The 27,758-nt window shown below is 39.2% G+C and overlaps 1 protein-coding gene across 3 annotated transcripts in view; it reads left to right on the top strand.

Annotated features, from left to right (window-relative positions):
* Window positions 1-27,758, top strand: part of osy (ABC transporter oskyddad) — a 118,882-nt gene that overhangs the window by 70,914 nt on the left and 20,210 nt on the right. For all 3 annotated transcript variants that reach the window (XM_019050063.2, XM_019050064.2, XM_072304776.1), the window contains 7 exons: window positions 13,729-13,924; window positions 19,689-19,848; window positions 21,753-21,907; window positions 23,809-23,916; window positions 24,480-24,573; window positions 26,231-26,413; window positions 27,482-27,625. In XM_019050063.2, coding sequence (XP_018905608.2) covers window positions 13,734-13,924; window positions 19,689-19,848; window positions 21,753-21,907; window positions 23,809-23,916; window positions 24,480-24,573; window positions 26,231-26,413; window positions 27,482-27,625 — 1,035 coding nt within the window. In that variant the 5' untranslated portion in view covers window positions 13,729-13,733. The remainder of the gene's footprint in view (window positions 1-13,728; window positions 13,925-19,688; window positions 19,849-21,752; window positions 21,908-23,808; window positions 23,917-24,479; window positions 24,574-26,230; window positions 26,414-27,481; window positions 27,626-27,758) is intronic.

Here is a 27,758-nt window from a genome sequence, read left to right as displayed (position 1 = left end):
CATTTTATTTTTTAGTAGAGGGAAAAGTCAAACTATATATCTTGAAACTACAGAATAAACTCTTAATAAAGAAGAAAAATCAAGGAGATTTTCAGTAAAATAAGTTGACCACTTGTTCATTGAATTAATGAAGTATGACAGGAGGTTTGCGACAGAGACAAGAGACCCTCCACTTTTATCTTGGCAATGGTGGAAGCTTTCACTTTCGGGACTTCACCATTAAACCGTTGACTTACCTAGTTACCTATACATGGTTGATGTTTAACAACGTGTTGGCAGTTCCGTTTTGCAAGCAAGCCGAAGTTTGGGAAACTTGTTTGCCTCATAACGTCGCCCGAAGCTCATCATCCACCATGTGTGTATAGGTTGACAGCTGAAAAAAGAGTCATGACTGTCGCTCCATTATAATGGAGATGTTGCATGTGTGAGGGATTTGCGATTTGAACATTGATTCTTATGTAAAAGTTCGCGAAAAACACGATAGTGCCACTGGTTTTCTCCGAAATCATCTCCCAAGCTCAAAAAAAGCTCTCAAAGTGAGGCGAAAATGGAGGGATATCTCACCCTACCTTGAGAGTCCACCTCTACATCAAGACAAACTCTTAATGCAAAGGTAGGGAGCAAATACATTGACAGGGCTGCCGTGTTTTCAGCTTTGGAGTCAAAAAGCCACTTTATTTGGGGACTCTAAAACTGAAAACACGGCATCACTGCTAATGTATTTGCTCCCTATCTTTGCATGGAAAGTTAGTCTTGGTGTAGGTGTTGGTCTGGTCACCTTTGATCTGCTGCCCATCCTCCAACTCAATGCTTTGCTGATCACCAATAGTTTTATTGCAAATTTGAGAGCAAACCTATATAACGAGGCTCTGAATCCGGAAACCTCCGTTCTTTTCCATCAGACTACAGTTCTCTGGAAAAGCCGATTTCGCCCGAAAAAATGGTCATTATCCTGGTTAGTTTCCCGGAAAATGGAGATGTTGCGTGTGTGAGGGATTTGCGATTTGACCATTGATTCTTATGTAAAAGTTCGCGAGAAACACGACAGTGCCACTGGTTTTCTCCGAAATCATCTCCCAAGCTCAAAAAAAGCTCTCAAAGTGAGGCGAAAATGGAGGGATATCTCACCCTACCTTGAGAGTCCACCTCTACATCAAGACAAACTCTTCATGCATAGATAGGGAGCAAATACAGTAGCAGGGTTGCCACTTTATTTGGGGACTCCAAAACTGAAAACACGGCAACCCTGCTAATGTATTTGCTCCTTATCTAATGCATGGAGAGTTCGTTTTGATGTAGAGGTTGACTCTCAGGGTAGGGTGGGATATCCCCGCCATTTTGGCTTCACTTTGAGAGCTTTTTTTGAGCTTGGGAGATGATTTCAGAGAAAACCAGTGGCGCCATCGTGTTTCTCGCGAACTTTTACATAAGAATCAATGGTCAAGTTGCAAATCCCTCACACATGCGACATCTCCATTGTCCATAAGGAAGTGTTGAATCCCCAAAAATAAAAGCTTCCACCTATCGTCAAAAGACCAAAGGAGGGTGTCTTGTCTCTGGTTTGCGACGTCGCAAACGGAGCTATACGTGGCTTTGCACCTTGGCCAGCGATATGTTGTTTCTGATTTGAGTCAGAAGCGGTGGCGTACCTTTTTATCGTAAAATGTTCATTTTTCATGCAATTGTATACACTGCGCGACGAAGATGTATCTCTTATGCATACACAGCCTCCGGTCCGGTCCTGTCGATCAATATTTTGATAATCCGAAATAATTAACGAATATTCGGCAATCCATTAGTGATTTGACGGGTAGTTGACATTACCTACGTACTCGCGTGAAGGTGATCCGGCATGCTAATAAAATTCCTCTCCGGTCCATGAAAGCGATGTTGCCATTCAGGCTAAACGCACCATTAACCACGTTGATCTCTCACGTAAAAGCGTATATTTTCTTCGGAAATTTGACTATTTCTCTCATTCATAAATTGAATCAGTTGTTTTCAAAAGGACTCAGGTCCATTCCTCGATGAGTCTTAGTTAGTATGTCCTTTTATGCGAGCCAAGGCTCATGCGAAAATGGACTTACTCCCTTTTGAAAACAACTAATTCAGGTTTGCTCGTATACTTCGGTTGGAGGGTGGGCTCATCACCCTTGGCCAGTCGCATCCGGATTTTGGATCCAGCTTTTGCGTTTCCACGTTCTTGACACGTTCAGTCGAATTTCGCGTGTCGGGCCGGGGTCTTCTGCTCTTCATTCGTTAGATAAAAGTTTAAAAAAGTTGACTAATTTGTTAAAAAAAGTTCATAATCAACCGAAAATTCATAAACACTCGGCCTTAAGCTCATAATCGCTCAACTTTGATTTCAAGAATAGAGTAAAAGCTTCGTGGCAGTTTCTCCCGTGGAAATCTGAATGGAAATAGTGTATACCGATCTCAAAAACCTCAAGAAATAATCGACCTCTCTACCAGTTTTCAGGCGTTTTTTCTTTTAAATTTTCCTAAAACTCCTTTAGAAGTACGCTTGAACGTAAAAACGTCTGAGTTTATTCTAGTCTTTTGGTGCGTCGTTTACCCCTTTATTTTTACCGAAATGAGTTCGTAATTACGTGTTTTTACCTTTGAAGTTATATTTCCAAAGGTCTGAAGTTTAGATTGGTGTGTTCTTGTGTCGTTAGATGGAAATAGTTGAGTGTAACACAGCACCCAGAATTGGATCGCTGTTCGAGTACATTTTGGAGTTCGTCGAAGTCGATTTGTGTTGGATTACGTTTTGGATTGGATTTTGATTCGCCATGGTCGAAGTTGGGGTCAGCAGCGATGAAAAACCGAAAGAAGGTAATTTTTTGCGTTCAATCAAACTTTGGAATGGGTCTGATGCAAACTTCTACAATAGCGAAAAATTAGTTTTTTTAAGGATGACTCAAAATTGTGATGAGTTCATTGATGTAAGGGATCGCATTTAGCAAAAAGGAACCAGCACGATTACAGTGTTTTCAAAATTGTGCAACTTCATATTTTTTTTAAACACACTTAATATATGTACAGTATTGGAATTTGCACAATTACCTTCATTTAAAATTAATAAATACATGGTGTGAAGCGGTATGTATTGGCTGTTCTTGGACGTTTTTTAGAAAAACCTGAAGAGGCAAAATTATAACAACACTGTAATCGCGTTGTTTCTTTTTTGCATATTGCGATCCATATATAGTCTAGCAGTAAAAAATGTCTGTGCAGATTCTCCATTTCTCCGAAAATTCGTGACTTTACAAGTAAAATTTGGCAACATCTGAGGGCTCATACGGCGTTCTTCCTTAGCACGAAAGTGCAGCAGCTAGGCATTTTCTTTCATTACACGATTAGAACGGCTTTCCCGTCATGTTTGTGCCTTTCCACTCATTCAAATCGGGAGTTGAACCGTCGCAAAAGCGACGGTTTATACCCCGTGATTGGTGAAAAGGACGCGGCTCGAAATTAGACTCATAATTTGCAGGTACGGATAATTTGACGGACAAAAGCGCAGAGAACGAGGTCTTTAGGCATCTTATTTATCATTAGTGAGGCCTTCGCGTCACGGCGACAGCTATGGCAGTGGCGGCGCATAATTTTTCATCAATTGGACGTATTTATGCTAAAAGGAACTATGAGCATACGGTTTACGTGAGACATAGTTCCTTTCGGCATAAATATGTTCAATTGAAAAAGATGCGTCAGGGAGTTTAAATGTCTCTCTAAATCGTCGCAAAGTGTCCGCACCGAGAGGGAACCTTGGCGAACGAGTGGCATCCTATTCCTCTTTCATTTACAACAGTGGCGTGGCGTGCTATGTGATATATCGATTGTTATGCCATTTAAACCTATGGAAAAGGATCGATAAACAGGGTGTTCGCAGCGAACACCTTATTAATCGATTCTTTACCATATGTTCAAATGGCATAACAATCGATACATCGCAATTCACGCCACGCCACTGATTTACAAGAACAGAGTCACAGCTCAGGGCCTGCACGAGAAGCATGTAAAAATATACCTCCCTTCACGACTCTGAGATTTTAGTTTTTTTTTACCCTTGGGGTCACTTGAGGTCAAGAGACTTTGCATGGAGTCAATTGGCCGCTAGACAAGGTCCCTATAGTAGCATTTTTCGATGGAAAAATCGCGGTATTTTGAAATAAATTCAACGCAAAAAAATGTACATTGTAGAAACCCGAGTTGGGTCGTTTACGAACTAAAAAATTCAATTATTTTGTGACTAAATGAAGTTTAAAAGAATCATTAGATTTAACACAGCATCATAAGAGAGACAATTCTAACGAATATTTAGTGAAATTTAACAGAGCAACTTAATTTGTAGATCATTACAAGGGATAACAGTGAGTTGCAATGCAAAAATAAAAAATGCAGAAGAAAGTGTTTTATAATTTTTTAAACTTTGTGCAGGGTACGAACATACATTAAACTTTTCAATACATTTTAGTGCCAAAGTTAACCAATAATTTTGGCAGTATTTTCTTTTGTGTTTCGTATTTTTTGTTGTGATAAATTATTGTAATCCCATTCAAAGACCTATTTTCAAATTCATGCTGAATTTACCTCAAGGTTTGCAAAACTTGCCTTTTTTATGATGCTATGTCAAGGATCCTCTTAAACCTTTAATATTCACAATGTAAAGCAAGATCTCCTAAAATCGGAGCTGTTTAAGAAATGACTATGAATACTGTTTTAAGTGACTAAGAAGTAAGATGGTCTCAGAACTCACATGCAACTATTTAAACTCCCAGGTCGCCATGGAAGTATCAAATATGATTGAAGGCGATTTTTTCGGGTCGTGGTTAAATGCCTTTCTAAGGTGACTTCTATAGCTACTCCCGTTCATTGATATGTGCATTTGATTCACGGGAAAAAAAACACATTGGGTCTAGAGTCCAGACTCTTAAAAACATAGACAAGAAAAAATGCTCTTGATTCAATCAGATTTAAGCTCAAATCAAGAACCAAGCCTCTTAATTTGAGCGTATTCCCTTTTGATTTAAGCGAAAATCTGCTTGAATCAAGAGTCCTTTTCTTGTCAATGTTTTCAAGAGTCTCGACTCTAGATCCAATGTGTATTTTTTTTCCAGTGCTCGCAGAGATGTGAACCGCATTAAGCGGAAAGGAACCGAGCCGAATCAGCAATTGCCATTTAATTGGGCAATTTATAATTTTTACATGAAAATGTTTGTGCGGATTTTTTGCGCAAATTTCAGTTAATTTTCTGCATTGTGCGAAGCAAGTTCCTTAACATTTCCAACGGAATCCGCACAAATGTTCTCTTGTAACAAATGAAATTGCCCTGTTAAATTTGGCACTGAGGCGGCTTGGTTCCTCTCTGTTTAACGCGTTCCATATACTACTTGCCCGTCTCCGCGTTGAAATAATATAGCCATTGGCGGATCCAGCAAATTGGCAACATTGTTTCTCTCCATTTAAACCTTTGGAAATGTATCGATTCTTTGAGGAGCAAGGTGGTCCGACAAGAATCGATTATTTAACATAGGTTTAAATAGAGAGAATCCGATGTTGCCAAACTGCTGGATCCGCCTCTGTTTACAGCACCATCGGAGTACTTCTAATGCATCCTTCGATCGATATTTCTACGGAGTACAGCTTGATTATTTTTGTCACGTTGCCAAAAAACGCATTTCTTTGATGAACATTGATTTAATAGACTCGTTTGGTCCATAATGGAGTGTTTTGCGTCAAGTCAGACAGTTCCAAGGCAGCTAAATCGGTCATAAAACGGATAAACCGACATTAAAAGACGCTCTTTGCTAGCGGTGGCTTCAGGCACTTTCGTAAATCAGGTCCCCCTTCAGTTCTCTAACCACTACAGACTCGCACAAAATTGGCACCTCATTTAATTGCTAAGATCATAATCTATATCATAAGGAGTACTATATATGTCACTTAGACCATGAGCCGAATGGACTTGTGACTGGGTCATGAAACCATCGTTCATTGAGCCTCTTGACCCATCGCTGTAGCTCCCATCCCCTAACTTTTAGGTATTTGGTCGCCCTCTGCAAAAAATCAGCACAAAACTGTGTTATTCTGCCGTGCTAAGGAAGAACGCCGTATGAACCTTTAGGCGCCAAATTTCCTTTGATGAATAACGAATTTTCGGGAAAATTTGTAAATATTTTTCGTCCAATTTTAACTTCAGTTCTTGAAAATTTCTCGGAAAAATATTCATAACTTTCCTTAAAACTAAATATTTAATATAAAACGCGAGGTGGTTTTAAAAAAGGTTCGACCTATCGAAAACTAACGGATCTGATTGGCGGAATCTGGTAAGGACGGTGTCCACTGGTGTTGATGATTGATGAGACAAACCGGGACAGAACTCTCCAAAGAGATGCGGAACATTAAATAAAATTCGCTTCTGGCCATTTTATCGCCAAAAATTGTAAAAAAAAAATCACGACTTAATTTCAAAATATCGTGATCTCTTCGATGAAAAATGCTACTTGAATCGCTTTTTTGTTGAATTTCGAACAAAATTAGTTTACTTTGATTACGAACACACAATAGCAGGATCGGTAACAAATATGAGAGTGCTCGGGTACCTCTATTCCATTTGGACGTATTTCTGCCAAACGGAACTAACATTCAGACATGAGCCCTGAGACCCATAAGAATATATGCATAACAGAGCTCACGTCATAATGTACATAGTTCCGTTTGACAAAAATAAGTTGAGTCGGTCCTCCTTAGTCCTCTCAGAAGTTCTATTAAAAACACTGGTGAGGCCGCACAGAATAAACATTCGTTTTACGAATACACTGCTCCTGCAGGCCTACTCATCACCAAGTTCATCTAAAACGATTTATTCACATAAATGGAAGTTTATATACTCTTAAAACATGCGCATAGATTGCTCAAGCAGAGTCATAATTTTACGACCCAATCAATCAACAACACCGAAATCCTGATAGCATGTAAAATATGATTGATCTGTATGCGTCCAGCTTAATCCTGGAGATTATTCTGATGGTTAAGATTTTTTGGCCGCTGAACATTCTGGCGTATCCTTCTCCTCTTTGAGCCGCGTACATGATTGCCAAATCGTCGAAAAGGACTGATATTATCTTCATTCAATGATTCATGGATTCTTTGACTGACTTGACAATGCTTTTTAAGATGCGCAGCCTAATTGATGCAAATCTGACAATTGAAGCTTTTGAATCTGTTATCTCCTCGGAATCACAACTAAAGTTGCCTTTTTCACTGTAAAAACATCTATATTACATCAAATAATATAGAATTAATAACTGCTGCGTGATACGCGTTTTCAAGTTCTTACTTATTACTCGATTATATAGATTAATAAAATCGTTAATGTCGACGCCGAATACGCACTTACGAATGATTACATTTTCCTGAACATTCTAGAGAAAATTTGAAAAAGTACGGTCAGGGCGGGTATTTTTCATGAAAAATAAAATCTTGAAATTTCACATGAAAAATATCATGAAAGCTCTGAAATTTACGGAAGACATTGAAATATACCTGTTCCTATTCATGTTTCGCAAAATGTAAAAAATGTGACTTTCCTCTGGTTTTTTGCGTTTGAGTGCGGGTTACATACTCTAGCCCCTGAAAAATATAAAATAATTCACAGCCTCGTGAAATTTCAAATCTTCCTAATCTTTCTTTTCCCTCAAGCCACTCTGGTACAATAGAATATAACAATAGTTATAACATAACAATAACGTTACAACATTTTGAGTATATGTATAGGAACTCCAGTGGCTTGGCGTGAAGGATCGATTATCGATATCTCGCCATTTGAAGCTATGGTAAAGAATCGATTACTAAGGTGTTCGCTGCGAACACCCTGATAATCGACTTTTTTTCATAGGTTTGAGTGGCGTATCGATCGATATATCGCAAAGCACGCCACGCCACTGAGGAACTTCTCAAAAATATTTTTGAAAAATCAATTTCGGGTTAACCGACGCATAAAATACGCTTCTCTGACTAACCACCGAACGATTTGACATCACTGATGATAATTACTTCAGCCTTCGACTTCATCTCTCTTCCGATTTATCGAAGGCGACCGAACTCGGCAACATTTGAATACGCTGGTTGATGAGGATACCGAGTGCTTGAATTAAAACTCGCGTATACCAATCATCGAGTATTTATTATGACAACTCAATGAATTGGACATCTATGGAATTTTTACATACAAATGCACATCTATGCGCACAAATCATAAGCGCAGCATACATCAAGAGATCAGCACTCAACAGCAGGACCTTGTTATTCGATCAAAATACGAGAGAAATCCCACATCGAAATGAGTTGCTTTAAGATGCGGTCGACTTGGTATCGGCAAACATTCAGGAATTACATTTTGATGGGATATTGATCCCGCACCAAGGGCTATGAATCGCGCGGTTTGATATGGTTTTGACTCATCGCGACATGTTCCGATATCAACTGCATGTGGCTGTGTATTGCACCAGGGTGAATTCACACAATCAGTTACATCGTCAATTAACTATCAATCATAAAATTTTTGTGACGGGGTTGGGAAAAATGTGCTTTAAAGTGATTGGACAGGCGCCATTTTTTGTGCCAGAGTGAAGTGCGATATATCGCATCGATTTGTTCCATAATTTCAGCTACTTGTCATTTTTCTCGAATTTTGAGATCGCAATTCTGTTGTCATGATACTGGAGAATTTATGTACTAAATTTGTCAAAGAAATTCAAACAAGAAACAATTCCAATGAAAATACGTTTTATTCTAACAAACATGAGCAAAACATGAGAGGAGATAACAATTTGACTGCATCAGCACTTCACTGCCATCATTTTTCAGCCATTCGGACGCGTTTGAAATTCCTTCGAATCTTCGGACTTTTCAAAAACGGGCGCCTTCGGGATTTTGGATCGACGAAAATGCAATTAATCACCACGTAGTCTACTCATCTGGTACCTACCGAAAATTAAATGAAAAATTCGAGGTTTAGCAACCTATTTTTCTTCGTGCACGTACTTAATTGAATCAGTGAGTTTGAAAACACACCAACTCGGAAAAAAAAAATTGTTCAGGAAACACCTAAAACCGCGCGTCTTAAAGTCTTAAAGGAGAAATTTGGCAACATTCGAATGCTTATACGGCGTTTTCACTTGGCACGGCGCGGCAGTAGTTTACACCTGGAAACACGGTGGTGTGCAATTCAGCAGGCGCAGTGTAGGCAATTTGCACATCGGATCATAGGTGAAACTGTGTAGCGTTTGAAGTATCTACACGATGTTGAAGGCGCTATGTCGGGTGCGCGCTATGGATTGCCCGTGGTAATCCGATTCGCGGCGTCGTCAGTGGATTGAAAGTGCATCACTTTAGCTGAAATCTCCGAAAGTGCTTTGAATTTTATGAAAAATGTATGAACTACAGCTGCCACACTAATTGAATCAGTGAGTTCAAAAACACGGGAAACTGGGCAAAAAAAGTTGTTCAGGAAACACCTAAAACTGCGCAGCGGGCGAAGAAGTTAGTTTAAGAGAAACCCTCTCGGTGCCAAAGGACAAGTACTTAGAGACTTTGTAAAGCACAAAGTTGAAATCGATACACCATGTTTGATGACAGAGAATTAAGCGTTTAAAAATTTCCGAGTTGGAGTGTTTTCGTTCTCACCGACTTTCAAATACTGATTTTTCATAGTCTGCCCTGAAAAAATTATATTTTTCGACCTGAATAACGCTTGAATATTTATATAACTTATTGGTACAAGGTATACTGAACTGAAAAAAGAAAACCGCAAAATTGAATGGTCACCCGTTTCCCTTAAAATGGCCAAAAATTGGTGTATTTCCAATAAAATACTTCGATTCTTTCCTTCTCCCGTCGCTGTTTCGAGCACTTCCGATTGCAATTTAGAAATTTCCTTTTGCGTGCAGATGCTTCTATCCATAGGTGTTACTAAACCGTAAAAATGTGAAGATCGAAAAAAACCCGAGTTGGTGTGTTTTCGAACTCACTGATTCAATTGATACTTAATGCTCCAACTGAGGGCGATTTTGCAGAGAATCTTATAGAAGAAAAATACTTGTATAGACACAAAAAACTCATGCAGTCTGGCGATTTAATCCTATGTCGAAACATGATTTTGTGACAATTACTGCAAATGACTCATTCGCAGTTACGAAATCCGTAACTTTTAGCGAGTACGTAACTTATAACCCCGATTCACCTATCTACATCTATTACAGCGCATCCCACACTGAGCTCCAAACAAACAAGGAACTCATTATGTGGGTCAATGAAAGGATTAATGAGTTGAATACGCATAATACAACTGCCACCCGAGGTACTCACTATACTCTAGAGAAAAACGCCAATGAACATTCAAACGTTGCCAAATTGATCCAAATAAAATATTTATTTTCAGCGATATATTTGAAGATCTTTCCTTGAAATTTTCAGATACTCTAGATTAATTTGCGATTAGATTTTTTTGGAAAATTGACAGGATAAAAAGTCGTGAATTTTTTAATTAATTCCAGTTTTATCGAAGAGAATTTGGCAACGTCTGGCGGGTTTTACGGCGTTCCTCCCTAGCACAGAAATACGGACGAGCGGTAATAAATACGTACGCACTACGCTAAAAGCTTCTCAAGTTTGTCTTCTTCCAACACGTATCCGCAATTCGCGGGTATCGCCCGGGGCTATCATAGTTCTTGATACAGCTACTTTCATAGCTAAGAATCGAGTAAGTCTCAAGGGAGGTCCGCGCACATGCGTCGTTTTGGCAGGACGGTGGAGTTGCCTTCATGACCGAGGATTTTATGAGGTTTTAAAAATGAAGGGTTAGACGCCCGTTGTTTCCACTGATTATCTCACTTACGCACTTGTAACAGATGTCACACGTGATGAGAATAATTAACGCGTTTGATGTTGACGGCCAGGAGTCAGAGAGCTGCGTCCGTGATCTAGTTCAGTTTTATTGCCAATGAACTGAAGTACGACAAGATAAATTTTCATTTTTCCGGCGCTCTTGTAGGTAAGAGTCGTGTATCACCATCCATCAACTTGATTTCATTTTGCATAACGCACTGAAAAAAAATTCTCGGCGTTTTTATCAAGGTCCATTGGTACCTTTACCATCTCACTTTTTTTTACCAATTATTGGTAATTTTACCAAGATAGACTGGTAAGCGTACCTAAAAACCGGTATTTTTTCTGTTTTTTCAGGTAAGAATACCACTGTTATTGGTGCTCAATTCCCGGTAACTTTGCCATTTTATCTCGGTGATTCTACCACAGTCGATACAAATTATTGGCATTTTTACTAAGGTCCAATAAAATTACCGAGACAGTTCAATAATTTTACCGAGATTTCTTGGTAAAAATACCATTTATGGAATTGGTAATTTTACCAAGAAAAAACTGGGATCAAATAGAACCCTGAATTCTTGGTAATTTTACCCTTTTCTTAGTAAATACATCAATTTTTTTTTTCAGTGCGGAACCAAGAGCATTCCAATGTTTGCTAAGATTGTGCAACTTACCTTATTCGCAATAAAATTACTGAAATCATGCGATAAAAAAAATTTACTAAGATAATTTGCGTCTTGAATTATAGTTTATTGGGAGTAAAGATAGAACTTGTTGGAATGATAAATTTATAATTGCAAGGTAAAAAAAAGTTGCCCAATCTTAGTGACACTGGAATGCTTTTGGTTCCTTTTGGCAAAATGCAATCCTAATGGACGGCATTTAGCAGAAAGGAACTAAGCCACATCAGCTATCGCCATTTACCTGGTCAATTTAATTTTTTAAAAGAGAAAGTTCGTGCGGGTTTCTTTAAGAATTTGAAAGAATTGCCTTCGTGATATGGAAAAAATTCACTAAAATTTGCCCAAAAATCCGCACGACCGTTTTCATGTAACAAATTAAATGCCCAATTAAATTTGTTATTGGCTGATGTGACTTGGTTCCTTTCGGCTTAAACCAAAAACCAAAACCAAAATTGTATAAAAAAAAACCGAATGAACTATTGAACCATTGAAATTAAAAGCAATGAATCTGAAATTCTCAAGGAAAAATAGTCACAAGTTTTTTCGGAAACAAATAGCAACGGTGAAACTGCGAATAAAAAACACTACACAAGGTTTTCTCTGAGCACTGTAGAACAGTGCTCGAACCAGAGGCAATTTTGCAAGTTGGCAGCGCTGTATTTCCTCCCTTCAAATCAATCAAAAATATCGATTTAAGGGGAGGCAACCTACCTCGGCAAGAATCGATTGTTTTACATACATTCAAATGGAGAGAAAACAGCTTTGCCAACTTTCAAGAATCGCCGCTAGCTTGAGCGAATCTTGAGCAATCGTTCTTTTTACGCCAACTTATACTTGAGTGAGGATGACCGGTGAGAAAATGACGTGCAAAACGCCAACGCCTTGTCACTCATCGATTATCTGACGCGTCATCGTCGCCGCGCATCAATCACCCACCGTTTGGCAACGACATTGAACGGGAACCACTCGCCGTCGGACGGCAATCGTATCGCGATATACCGATTGAGCTGTCATTTAAAGCTATGGAAAAGGATCGATAAACAGGGCATTCGCAACGAACACCTTAATAATCGATTCTTTACCGTAGCTTGAAATGGGGAAATATCGATAATCGATTATTCGAGCCTCGCCTCTTATGGCAATCCACCTCATCGGTGACCTGAAGAAAAGTTCAGCCAGCGGGCACGGGATCAGGGTGAATGATTTTAAAAGCTCAAAATATGAAAAATGATCACACTATTGTGCTCATTGAAGGATGTCTTGATTGTCTTGAGTGCTGAGCTAACGGGGTTTGCTTTTGATTTAAGGTGGCTCTTGAAGGCTTTTACTGTTAAGCAGAAATTGTACTGCTGAAATTTCCTTCAAGTTGGCAAAAACGGGTTAAACAGGCAACGCGATTTTATAGAAATAAAATTGCGACAAGATCGAGGATAATCGCTCGGACGTTGATGATCCTAGCGATTTCATCGCCGAAAAATCGTAACTTGCCCTCAAAATATCGCAATCTTCCGTTGAAAAATGCTACTTGGGTACCAAAAGTACTAGAGAATTCACTAGAAAAAAAAACACATTGGATCTAGAGTCCAGACTCTTGAAAATATTGACAAGAGAAAGGACTCTTGATTCAATCAGATTTAAGCTTAAATCAAAAGAAAATCTGCTCAAATTAAGAGGCTTGGTTCTTGATTTAAGCTTAAATCTGATTGAATCAAGAGTATTTTTTCTTGTCAATGTTTTTAAGAGTCTGGACTCTAGACTGGATCTAATGTGTTTTTTTCAGTGCAGCTTCCGCAGTCGGAGATTTTTCAGTTTAGATTAGGTAGTGTATTGTGCGTTTTTGAAGCCAAAATCCCGAACAAGCCCGCTTTTGAAAAGTTCAAAGACTCGAAGGAATTTCAAACGCGCCAGAATGGCGGTAAAATGATGGCAGTATAAAGTACTGCGGTATAGTCAAATCGCTATTTCCTCCCATTTTCCGCCGATTTTTGTCAAAATCTCTATGGTTCATAGCAACCGCACCCGCTTCCACCAGTAAGATCCCTCCGTATCCCTTTTGTCTTTTCTGTCTATCACTTTGTCTATCAATTACAACAATTAGTACTTCTTGCCGTTTAAATCGTTGACTAATTGATTTTTGTATTGATTGTTGCAGCCGGGATGGGGACAGGCGGTGCGCAGGTGATAGACCTGGCGGAGCGGCGGTCTCATTTCGTGTCGCAACAGAGCACCGTTTGGTCCCGACGACAGCAGGCAGTATGCGTGAGACGGGCCTACAAACGCTACGGAACCACCAAGAATCCAAACGTCATCCTCGACGGCCTCAACATGACCGTCCCCAAAGGCTGCATGTAAGTTACCCAATACCTATCCTCGGAGACTTAAACGCAAGGTCACAAAAAACAAAGATCCAAGTTCACGTCCAGCTCTGCCGCACTGCAGTGGATCGAGTCGATCAGAGGGGTCGAACATGAAATTTTTTACTCAAACTACACATTTTAATCACTTTTTTCCTATACGAATTACAAAAATTTCAAAAACCGATTATACTTAGATGGCTTACTTTTAATTATTCCTTACGCACAATGGCCATTTCGGGCAGGCCGCCCGTCTTCAGGTGACCCGGCCATGGCGCGTAAAGAATACTAAAAAAGTGAGTCATCTAAGTATAATCGGTTTTTGAAATGTTTTTAATTCGTATAGGAAAAAAGTGATCATAGTGCCGATAAAGTGTTAGAAAAATTATGCAGTATGCTACAACCTGAATGTACGCACTACGTCTTACAACTACGACATTTTTGGAACTCTTTGGCTTTGTTTTCCCTGCGAAATGGTTTGGACTCAGCACCATTTCTCCACCTTGTTACATACAATTCGGGTCATTTCTTAGTGTTTTTTCTCGCTTGTAATTATGTTTGTGTAGTTTACTCATCAATAGAAAGGACATGTCTTGACACAAAATTAGAAAATGTAAAAATGGAAATTCAAGATTTCCGACTCAAAGTTGGTTTTCTCGCAGTAGCAAAAACTTCGAGTTTACGCACTTGTAAAGCTCTTTTCCATAGCTCCATCACACATAATTAGATGAAGAGAAGGAGAGCCGATTGAAGTGCAAGCCTCTTCAGTAGGTATTGATTGTTTACTCACGTTGAGAGAGAGACAAAGCAACACAATTAGCAAATAAAGCGCGCGATCAATGAGCGGTATCCTCAATTATCGTCTCCATTCTGACGTATGGGCGTACCTCGATTTCAAAATGAGCCCCAAAAACCATAGGCTCATATGTAAAACAGGGCTCAAGTGAAAATTGAGATACGCGCTTATGTCAGAGGAGCAACGTTATAAGCGATCAATGGTAAGCGCAGAGGAGTCATAATGGCTGATATTTCTAGTGTTTTTTTCTCCGCTATTAAGACAATAATACATTTTTGCCTCTGGCCACTTCTCGGCCCAACCTGCTATGGGGTGCAAACGGAATGCCTAAACAGGAGGATGCGTCACGAAATACGTAAAATTGGAATCATATACCCTGCACTTAGAAGCACTATCCCGATGTTTATTCTCTTGGCGCTAAAAAGTAGATAAAAACTTGCGTTCCCACCTAAAGATTGTAAAAAAGTTTTTAATCTGAATCTTGAGTATGATGTCGGAAGTAAATTTTTGACTCGGTTTTTCCATATTTTCGGTCTATTTTTGTCAAATTAAAGCAGTTGCTTTTCTATTTGCTTCCGAATTTCGTTGATCCACTCATTTTCGACAATGATTGTTTGAAACATTTACCGAACGCAGCATCAATTAAAATGCCTAAATTCCAAAAAATAAATTAAAATGTAAGATACTTCACGAAGTTTGTGACCTCGGAATCATAAACCCTGAAAGTACATGTAGAATCACTATATTCCGATTTTGGTGATTTTCCGAGTTGTATCCTCTTGGCGCTAAAAAGTAGATAAAAACTTAGGTTCTCTCTTAATATAAAAAAATTCTTTAATCTGGATCTTTTTTGGAATGTCAGGCATAACTTCTTGGCTCCTTTTTTTCCATAATTTTGGTCTCATCAAAACGCCGTCACTTTTCTATATACCTCCGAATTTTGTTGATCCATTCATTCTCGACTATGATTGTTTCAAAAATGCCGGACCCATATCTATTTATTCAAAGAATTCCCATTCATTCTTACGGCCCTCAACTGACAAGCAAACCCCTTCTTTTCCACCTGCCATCTGCTCTCTAGTGCCGTTAGGAAGAAATACGTCCGATTTCGTATGGACTGCATTTTGCAATTAGGAACTATAAATTCCAGCCCGGTTTAAAAACAACGTATGTTTCATTACTTTCCCTATGCTCATAAGTGTTTTTTTCAGATGAGCCAGAATTTATAGATCCAAATTGCAAAATGCAGTCCATATATCACTCGGGGTTTCAGAGCAGCATCACTTAAAATGGCTACCCCCCCTCCCAAAACAAACAAAAATTATCTCGATTTCTTTTGTACAACTAGCCATCGGTGACTTATGCCGAGGAGAGAGAATTCAAGAGTGGACAAACAACGGTGATTGCTGATTAAAAGCTGGAGCATTGATTACTTAATGCGCCTCACCGTTGTTGCGTCGCGTTTTGCCATGCCGAGTGGATGGATCATAATTACCGTCCCCACCAAGGTTTCCTGCGTCCGCAACGGCGGCTTCAGTTATTTGTCAACCTTATTTACACGCAGTCACAGTCCCAACTATTATTTCTATTTCACCGGTGTCGTCACTTATATACTCAACTTCCATATTTGCTGCAAAATCGAATTCTTTTCGCGACTCGAAGTGTGGGTTTGAAAATCGGAAGGTATGGAATTGATCGACATGAATTGATCAAATTCTAAAAAAGTGAGTCGATCGGCGTGCTTCTTCGATCAACACCGATGCGATTGACAACCGTGAATCGATCGCAAAACCCGTGAATCTACCAATTTCTTATCAGAGACAATTTTCGATTTTGCTTTCGATGGAAAGATCAGTAGGAAATTCTTGCAGCATCACCCTCAAACCTGTTTTTCTCGGTTTGATTTTGATTTGACTCGGTTTGATTTTGATTTGACTCGGTTCCCTCCTATCAAACTCAGTTCTTACTTTACATGGTTGTGACGAGTTAGTTAAACGGCGAATTTTTGCAACAGAATGATTTATGAAGACGAAGAACGCAGGAAAATGGGGCCCGAACTGTATGTAACAAGGTAGTAAAATACGTTAGTAAGTTGCTATTTTTTAGCAAACGTGAGTTAAAAAATCAGCATAAAGCTGAAAATCTCAATACAGAGGGAAAAAGCTCATATGAGCACAATTTTCCCCCACAGAGGTACGCTGTTTGGTGCAGCACAAGTTACGACCATTCAGGAAGGCAACTGCAGACGCGTTTCGGCCTTGTTGGGCCGATACTCAGTGCAGCGCAGCCTCCTGAATTTTCTACTATCAAGCTCGGAGAAGTCGTAAAAACGCGTATGCGTTGCCATCCTGAATGATCGTTACTAGTGATGCACCGAACAGCGTATCTCTGTGAAGGAAAATTGTGCTCACAGGAGCTTTATCCCTCTGTATTGAGATTTTCAGCTTCATGTTGATTTTTTTAACGCACGTTTGCTAAAAAATTCCAACTCACTGACGTATTTTACTACCTTGCTACACACAGTTCGGACCAGCTTTTCCAGCGTTTTTCTTCTTCTCATTTCATTCGATTGCAAAAATTCGCCGTTAAACCGCACTTCATCACAACCATCGACGACAATATCCCAAATCGGAGACGCGCGAATCATCGATGATCGTTCGACGGGAGGCTGATTAATGGTGAGTTAATGGGAAGCCCGCTGCGCCGCGCCGCGACGCACCGCGGGAGGAGGGGGGGGGTCGGAGGGAGTGATGCAACGCGCGTCTGAGTGACCTTGACCACCGGCTGGAGGATGCTGAGGCCGGATCAGCCGCGAGGTCAGCCGCCGACCCGATCGCCGAAATGATCCGATATTTCGGCGCTCGTCGATCAGCACTCGAGCTGCTTTCACTTTCGGACCCGCCACTCCGCGAGGAGCATCAACGCCCGAATTTTGACCGATGACCCCGGTTGGAGAGGCTATTGGCCCCGGTGCAGCCGGGTGACCAAACAGAAAGGAAAATCCGGAAATCGTCGGTCCGCTCCAAGAGACAAGAGACCCTCCACTGGCCTCTTGGCGACGGGTGGAACACGGAAAAAAAGGAACTTGCTGAGTGCTGATAAACAATTTTGTTGCTAAAAAAGGGGCCGGCATGTTTCAATGTAGATTTTACGATAAAAAAAATGCTAATTTAACCCCCTTACGCGGTTCAAGTGGCTTTCCACTATTGTAAAATGTACGTTTGAAACATGTCAGACATATTTTTTAACAACTTAATTGTTAAACCAACACTATAATTTTTTCCGTGAAGCTTTTACTTAGCTTAGCGTGAAGCTTACTTACCTATGTACTTCAAATTTTCAGGTTAAGTTCTTGATAGTATTTACGAAAGGATTCTACAAAAACATTGTCCCAAGGTAGAAAAGTTTTTATGCTATGATACATTGTTTCCAAAAAATACTTTTTACAGAGTTTTTGCGTTGCATGGCAGCATACTACCCAGACTCCCCGGTGGTAGGATACGCGGGGCAGGCCCTCGTAACAAAATTACCGAAATACGCCTATACCCACAGAACAACACCGAAAAAAAAGTGATGTTGATTTAACATCCTGGATGTAAAAAAAGTGTGCAAGAACTTTCAAAATGCTGAATCAACCACTATAGCAGTTACTTCAACAATGTCGAGATGTAAAACTAACTGCTGTAGCGCGTAATTCAGCATTTTGTAAGTTCTCGCACACATTTTTTACATCCAGAATGTTAAATCAACATCACATTTTTTCCCTAACTGCTGTAGCGCGTGATTCAGCATTTTGTAAGTTCTCGCACACATTTTTTACATCCAGAATGTTAAATCAACATCACATTTTTTCCCTAACTGCTGTAGCGCGTGATTCAGCATTTTGTAAGTTCTCGCACACATTTTTTACATCCAGAATGTTAAATCAACATCACATTTTTTCCCTAACTGCTGTAGCGCGTGATTCAGCATTTTGTAAGTTCTCGCACACATTTTTTACATCCAGAATGTTAAATCAACATCACATTTTTTCCCTAACTGCTGTAGCGCGTGATTCAGCATTTTGTAAGTTCTCGCACACATTTTTTACATCCAGAATGTTAAATCAACATCACATTTTTTCCCTAACTGCTGTAGCGCGTGATTCAGCATTTTGTAAGTTCTCGCACACATTTTTTACATCCAGAATGTTAAGTCAACATCACATTTTTTCCCTAACTGCTGTAGCGCGTATTCAGCATTTTGTAAGTTCTCGCACACATTTTTTACATCCAGAATGTTAAGTCAACATCACATTTTTTCCGGTGAAGTCCCCCCTCCCCCTCATGACGAGCCTCCTCCTCCCTTTTTCTTCAGCAGAAACTCTTTAAAAAAATCTTAATTCCGTAATTTCCCTTGTCTCTCGTAAGCTTACTTTTAAGTCCATAGAACGTCCACTTTCCTTCTTTTTCCTTACGATGTGTACCATAAAACGGCTCAGATTAGCATTTTCACGTTAGCCTTGTTGCCCATATGACTGCATGCTTTCTAGGGCTCACATGGATGTAGAAATACGTCCTTACGTCAAGGGAGCAACGATATTGCGCCTATGGGCCCAACAAATTGTGGATACTTGCACTCTACGGAAATGCAACATCCGTTGATGAAGTTGAACTGCAAACCGCCAGTCGGATCAAGGTCGATCAAAATCACCAAAATCAAAGAATGGAGGACGATAATCGTTTTTCTATAATTTAAATGTTTAACAGTAGTGTACTTTTCTCAAAATTGATAGTTGAAATCTTGATGAGGCGAGTTGTTTGACTCGACGTTGCGCATCCTCTTCGGGAAACTTAAAAAGGCGCCCACATAGAGAACAGCTGAGCGCTTCTCTAATACAAACTTATCAGAGCTTTTCCGCTTGTTTTACTTATGATTTTGTTTTAATTACCTTGACTTTGTGTGTGTGTGTGTGTGTTGCAGATACGGATTGTTGGGAGCTAGTGGTTGTGGCAAAACGACTCTTTTAAGTTGTATAGTCGGCCGTCGGCGCCTAAACTCGGGTGAAATATGGGTTCTTGGTGGAAAACCGGGTTCCCGAGGGAGTGGTGTCCCTGGACCTCGAATTGGATATATGCCTCAGGTGAGTGCCTCCAGATTACGGTTTTGAAAATATTTATATAAGATATTATTTTATCGATAGTTAAGAGATTATATATTTTTATAAGAAAAACTTCGGTAACTAAGCGCACCACACGTTATTTCATTGTGGACGATGCACGGTGAATCGAGTCAATATGAGTTGTAAGTATATTTACAGTTTATTATCACCACATTGCTGTCATGCTGAGGAAAAACGCCGCACAGTGAAGAACTCTGGGGCGTACTGTCATGCAAGCGCGAAACGCGCATTAGCACCTACAACCCTACGGGGATACTTCACGCATTGCGTAATGCTTGAAGTATCCACTTAGGTTTGTAGGCGCTGGCCGGCTGCCCGCCGCACCACACAGTGGATCGAGTCAAAAAGAGAGGTCGAACAAAATTTGGAAACTTTAAACGCCTGTAACTCCGTTTATACAAAACTTTGAGGTTCTGAAAGTGGTTTCATTGGTCTCCTCGTGACATTTTTTCCGGAAGCACCCCTTGCAGTTTAAAATGTGACGAAATTAACATCATAATTTGCAATTTTAGTCAAAAATTTCATGTCCGACCTCTCTAATTGGAAGTATTTCTACCAAACAGAACTATGTGTATTAAGACATGAGCCCTGAGATTCATAAGAATATACGCATAACAGGGCTCAAGTCATAATGCACATAGTTCCGTTTGACAGAAATGCGTCCAATTGACTCGATGCACTGTGCGGCGAACTGAAGCCAAGATCTTCTAGGTACTCGTGGAAATTTGGTGTAAACTTCAATGAGTTTCGTAACAGAAAACGCTGATGGGAAATTCTAGAAAAAATTCTTTCCATTTAGAAAAAAACTAAAACATTTCGTTGAAAAGATTCAACCAAGCCCAGCCAACCCGCACTGGAGAATTTGCAGCGGTCTGAAATTTTTTAAATTTTATGTTTAAAATGAAACCACTGAGAGGACTGAATTCCTTGCATTTTAAATTTAGCAATTATCGGACTATGACAAAGCAACTTACCCAATCTGCTAAAATGTATGTGTTCAAATTGGAAATGAAACCAGATGACGTCACAAGGCGGTAAATTATTTCACTTTTAAATATATGCTTCTGCAATTCCACATTTCAGAAAAAAATATAGAATACTGCCGACTTCGAACTCAGCTCATTAAGCACACTTAGATGAAGCAATAACATTTTTTTTGTGAAAATTCTCTATTGCCCTCCATGCTTCATACTTCACAAGAAAACTGAGTTACTCCAGCAACAGCCATTCCGTGAATTTTTCTTAGAATGTAAAGAGTTAACCCACAAAAGTTCAAGTAAGAGTGTGTCGCTCTATTTAAGTTAGCAAATTATATGAGAGGAAATTCGACAACGAGTGATGTAGTTATAAGGATTAAAGTTAAGGATTTAAATTAGTGATGTAATTAGTTAGATTGATTTTGGATAATGCTGTCCCTCTAATGAGCATTCGTAATAATGAAATTCCGGTGATGAAGATTCTCTGTATTCGCCGACTTTTTAGTATTCCATAGCAGTCGTTTCCACTTGCGAAATTAACTTCGAAAATGTCAAGAGTGTCATTTTTTGTATAGTTTTCAGTGTGCGACTAATAGAATGTATGTACCTACAGCACCCCGTTGTAAATATCCCTCTCCTTCGCCTCCTGTCCTGAGGCACAACTTACATTGATAACTTTAGTTTAAAGTCTGTGTCTTAAGTCTAAAATTGTGCTATAACCGTAAATACTTTAAATTCTAAACAAGGATTTTGATTTTTTTTAAAAAAAAAAAAAAAAAAAAAAAAAAAAAAAAAAAAAAAAAAAAAAAAAAAAAAAAAAAGGTGTGCGACGATGGAGGAAAACTTGATTTGAAAATGCCCATTTTATAGAATGTTTCTTTTCTACAGGAAATTGCACTATACGGCGAATTCACAATACGGGAAACGATGCAATATTTCGGATGGGTAGCCGGCATGGAAACAAAAGCCATCAACGAAAGGGTAGAGTTCCTCGTTAAATTCCTCCAACTGCCCCCAGCTAGTCGACCAGTCAAAAACCTCAGGTGGGTCCTAATAATTGCAACGGTTTGTCGGTAGAGGGATTCACAGAGGCGGATCTATCACTTTGGCAACACCGGATTTCCTCCATTTAAACCTATGTTAAATAATCGAATTTTGTAAAAATCGATACGAGCACCTGGCTTCTCTGAGAATCGATGCATTTCCATGGGCTTAAATGGAGAAAACAATGTTGCCAAATTGCTGGATCCGCCAATGGGCATCCAAGGAGAGAATTTCACTTAACGCAAGAGAGTCATTTAAATTCGTATATTCGTCATAAAAATGTCCAAAAATCTTTAAACTATTTGAACGAATTGAATAAATGAATTGAATATCGGTGGTCAAACATGGCACTAGATCCACTTGTAAAATACGTTTTGGCAACACTAAGGGTTATCGCTGTTTTGCAAGCAATTTATTACTTGTTTATTAGTTGCAACATTTTACAGAGTATAGAAAGTTAAATTGAAAGTTATAGACTCTTGCAGGAGCTTCATTTCACGACTCACAACAGAGCCGCATCAGTAGCTAATTTCTGAAAGCACGTATCTCAAAATGTGACCTCGCAGACCTCTCGTTTCCTATGTTTTAAAGGAAAATAGCTCGTAATTATTTTTTTTTTTACTTTTAATTCTTATTTTCACTATCCTATCATGATTATTCCGCAAGTTCCGTGAGTTTTTTTTAGGTCTGTATTAAAATAGGATACGAACGGAGACTTTAAAACGCCATGATTGAAGTATGCGTTTTCAGGATTAGCCATTCTACCGTGCTAAGAAAGAACGCCGTGTTAGCCTTCGGGCGTTGCCAAGTTTCCTTCCATAAAAACCGAATTTACTGACAAAATGGACCACTAGACAAGGTACGAATTTAAGCATTCTGATACATGTTTCTTAACCAAAATTTCACGTATAACACGATTCGAGCAACGAAAATTACTGAAACCAACTCCTAACGAAGATATTAACGTTTTTATTTCACATTGGTTACGAGGAATTTGAACTACCCGCTAACAAGAAACTTAAGGCTCTACGTGAGTCAAATCGCCCACTACAACGGTTTCAGCAAGCTTCTCAATCGAGCAATGTTCATTTCCCATCATGTGTTGTTCAAACTATAAAGAATTTGCTATAGCTGAGCCAAAGCGTCAAGATTGAGGTTGCCAGATTTTTATATCGCAGAGACTGTCATGATAACGTTTAGCGTGCGATGTGAATCACGTAGAGCATTGAGTTTTCATGAGCGGGTGGTTTGAATTCACGCATTAAGAATCATTAAATATCTTCGTAAGGAGTTAATTTCGGTAATTTTCGTTATGTGCATCGTGTTTTACGTAAAATTTTGTTAAGGAACATCTATCAGAATGCTGAAATTCGTACCTTATCTAGTGGTCCATTGTGAATAATTTCCCCCAAAGTTTTAGACAATTTTCTACGCAATTTAATGGGAAATATCTAAAGATTTCAAATAAAAATGTGCGTGATTTTCGTCAAAAATACATGTTTTATCGGGGGAAATTTGGCAACTCTCGGATGTTCATACGGCGTTCTTCCTTAGCACGGCAGCATTGGCAAGCTGCAAAATTGCAATCAGGCGCTTCAAAAGTGAACATGAAACTGGTAAATCACTCATTACCGCCGCACGCAATAAGGCGTCAATCGTCTTGTTAATGAACACGTAAGTAAGTACCTGAGGTCAGTGTGAAACGCCTGTGGTTTTGTGAGAACCGAGGAAACACTGACAATAGATACGAGAGAAATGAGGAGGAACTCTATTATTCCACTCGTTCAATTGAAAGAGGGAAATGATATTCATATTTTTTTCTTAATTTTTTTCAGTGGAGGTTTTTTTTTCAAATTTTTTTCAAATGATATTCATATTTTTTTTTCTTAATTTTTTTCAGTGGAGGTCAGCAACGGAGGGTGTCGTTTGCCGCAGCACTTCTCCACGAGCCAGAATTGCTGATTCTGGACGAGCCAACTGTTGGAGTAGATCCTCTTCTTAGACAAAAGTAGGTTTTCTTCGATTCAGTCCGAACATATTTCGTTGTTTTCTTCCATGGATTGATATATCTTGGAAAATGGGGTCCGATTAGGTTCAATACCAGTGGCGTGGCGCGAACAATCGATTATTGATATTTCCCTTTATGAAGCTATAGTAATGAATCGATTATTAAGATGTTCGTTGACACCCTGTCTATCGATTCTTTTCCATAGGTTTAAATGGCAGATCGATCGATATATTGCAAAGCACGCCACGCCACTGGAATCGGATATCGGAAAATCGCTGGAAACAGTGAATTTTTGGAAGAAAATTTTATCTGAAGATTTCATACGTTTTGCCAAAAAATGGCATGCATTTCACTTAAAAAAATGAACAGCAAAAATATGACGTTCATGCAAAATACTTGATTTATATAGTGGTCAAAATGGTTGCACATTAACGGTTCTTTTTTTTTTCAAAGCCGAGAAAAATTCAAAATCTCTCGGCGCGTTCATTATTTGAGTCGTTAGATAATCCACCCTTTTTCATCTCCACCCATCATTAAAAATATTTTTCTTTTGTTTTTTTCAGCATTTGGGACCATCTAGTCCAAATCACAAAAGACAGCGGAACGACTGTGATAATTACTACACATTATATCGATGAAACAAGGCAAGCGCATACGGTGAGTTGTAGATATATTTACAGTTTATTATCACCACATTGCTGTCATGCTGAGGAAAAACGCCGCACAGTGAAGAACGCTGGGCGTACTGTCATGCAACCGCGGAACGCGCATTGGCACCTACAATCCTACAGGGATACTTCACGCATTGCGCAATGCTTGAAGTATTCACTTAGGTTTGTAGGCGCTGGCCGGCTGCCCGCCGCGCTACACAGTGGATCGAGTCAAAAAGAGAGGTCGGACAAAATTTGGACACTTTAAATGCTTATAATTCCGTTTACACAAAGCTTTGAGGTTCTAAAAGTGGTTTCATCGGTTTCTTCGTAAAATTTTCTTCGATAAAAAACCCTTGAAATTTAAAATGTGACGAAACATCAAAATTTGCAGTTTTAGTCAAGAAATTCATGTCTAACCTCTCTAGTTGACTCGATCCACTGTGTGCCGTATGAGCACTCGAATGTTGCCAAATTTCCTCTTAGAAAATATGTATTTCTGAAGAACGTTATGCATGATTTTTCTTGCATAACTGTAAACTGAATTATCTTAAAAATTGACGCAAAGGCGCGGAGCCGTTATGAAAAATATAGCCCTCTAGTTTTGTCAATGCTGACGGAACCATGGACCGCGCTAAGCAGAAAGGAACCAAGCCGCATCCGCTACTTTCAACATTTTTTTAGACGGTTCAATTTTTTACATGAAAACGGTCACGCGGATTTTGGTGCGAATTTCAGTGAATTACCTGCAAAATACGAAGCAAATTTCTCAAAATTTTCAAAGGAATCCGCACGAACGTTCTCTTGTAAAAAATTAAATTAATTACTTTAATTTGACAATAACTGATGTGGCTTGGTTCCTTTCTACTGAGCGCGATCCATTCGGCCATTGTGTAGAGTATTAACTAGCCATTGCATAGTACCAGATCAAGCGAGACTAAGAGAAATACAAGGGGGCTATGCCCCCTGGCCACCACGCGGCCCAACCCCCAGAGGGCGCTTCTGATGTGGCTTGGTTTCTCTCTGCTAAACGCGGCCTACATAGTCAATAATTCTATACTTTAAATTGAAATTTTCGAAATTTTACCTGACAAACCCTCCAAATATGTGGATAAAAGCTCATGAACTTACATACTTATTTGACCGACTCATGATAAGTACCATCATAGGTACCTTGACTAATGACTATGATACACTGAAAAAAACTTCTCGACGTTTTTACCAAGGTCCGTTGGTACCTTTACCATCTCACTTTTTTTACCAATTATTGGTAATTTTACTAAGACAGACTGGTAAGCTTACCTACAAACCGGTATTTTTACTGTTTTTTTCAAGTAAGAATACCACTTTTATAGGTAATCGATTCCTGGCAGCTTTGCCATTTTGTCTCGGTAATTCTACCAGAGTCGATAAAAAGTATTGGCGTTTTTACCAAGGTCCAGTAAAATTACCGAGAAAGTTGAATAATTTTACCCAGATTTCTCGGTAAAATTACCAATTCCATAAATGGTAATTTTACCAAGAAAAAACTGGGATCAAATAGAACCCTGAATTCTTGGTAATTTTACCCTTTTCTTAGTAAATACACCGAGATTTTTTTTCAGTGTATTAAGTTCTACACACTAATAAGTTTTATTAATAGAATTTTTGTTCATTTCATTTAGATTGGACTCCTCCGAGGAGGAAGGATGTTAGCCGAAGAATCGCCGTCCGCTTTGTTAGAGAAATATCAAGCAGAATCCTTAGAAGAAGTCTTCCTAAAACTGAGTATTTTACAAAATAAGGGAAAGAGGAGAAGAAGCAGTATTTTACATGACGTCACGCAAGCCATTGTCCTACCACCCAGCGTAAGTAAAATAGTTCACAATGGAAATCGGATATTACGGCATCGCGTATAACGACCTAAGATCTGATCAGTCCCGCGGCTAAAATCCCATTTATTCAATGTACTTGAGCATCCGCGGTTATAGCGACAATCGGATAAAACGACCAAATTTAGCCGGTCCCTAGAAGGTCGTTGTATCCGATTTCCACAATTTTTGTATTTTATGTATTAAATTGCTCATTATATTTCAGAAATCAATACAATGACACATTCCTTGCCGAGGCTCGATTGAAAACGGACTGCCTGCCGAAATTTTTGGCCATCCTTTTTAGAATAATATTATGTCACTTAAAAAGCAATGCGCTTTGTTCAATCAAGCGTATCTACAGGACTGGAGCTGAGCGGAAACCGGGGATGACAGACGTGAAAATTACTCACTGAGGTCAGAAAAAAACTGAAAAATGTTCCGAGTTTCAGTAGAAAACAAATTGAATTTTTTCCTCTTCCAGGATTTTTCCCTGTTTCGTGAGTTTCCAGCACCCTCAGAACAAGGATCTTGTAAATTAACATGGTGCAAGCTTGTAAGTTTATTTGGAAAGTAACGGGAACAGTTGGTTCCGTATTGCGTATGGGCATGTTTGTATTGTTAGTGGATCATTCACCCAAAAATTCGAAAAAATGTTCCATATCCGGAAGTGGAAAACCTGGAGTAAAAACAGACATTTTGATCGTATACAGTCTGTTAACACCAGCTTTAAATTTATTGCGTCAATTTCTCTCAGGATGATCAAGTTCAGACCGTCTGCTTGGAAGGAAGGCTTCCATTTCCGCAGGGAAATCGTCTGGATTTTAATCCTCCTTTAAATTGGGTTGAAGGTGGTTAGTTAAGTAAGTTTTGGACGGAGAGTGTTGTTCAAAACCCAGAAGATGTGAGGGGTTAAGTTATTTTTTTGAACCTCTTCTTTGCTTTAAAAGTTGTAGCCCAAAACACTTCCCTGGGTATGTATAGTTTAGTTTAGTTGTGCGTAGTCTTTGAATAATCTAGTTTAATAGCGATTGATCACTGGGACTTTTGTTTTGTTTTTACTAGATTGCCGCACAGGCAGATCCAGTCGGAGAGACGAATTTAGCGTTCGATAACTCGAATGAAATGAGCGGTGAATTTGGAGACAACGTCAACCCAACTTTACCACCCCCTAAACTTGGTCGCCGAGTCTCAATAGCCCCTAATCCGGTAAGTTTGTTCGCCCGGATTGGTCCAATTTAGTATCTCTAAGGCAATCTACATCCGTAATTAGATAAAGAAAAATCAGTAAAAATTTCAAGAAATGACACTGGTTATCCTTTTAAATAATAAAATGTGACGA

This window comes from Bemisia tabaci, chromosome 9 (genome assembly GCF_918797505.1).
Source record: "Bemisia tabaci chromosome 9, PGI_BMITA_v3".
Lineage (NCBI taxonomy): Eukaryota > Metazoa > Arthropoda > Insecta > Hemiptera > Aleyrodidae > Bemisia > Bemisia tabaci.
Note: the sequence above shows the minus strand (reverse complement) of the source record. Positions and strands in the feature narration are given on the sequence as shown.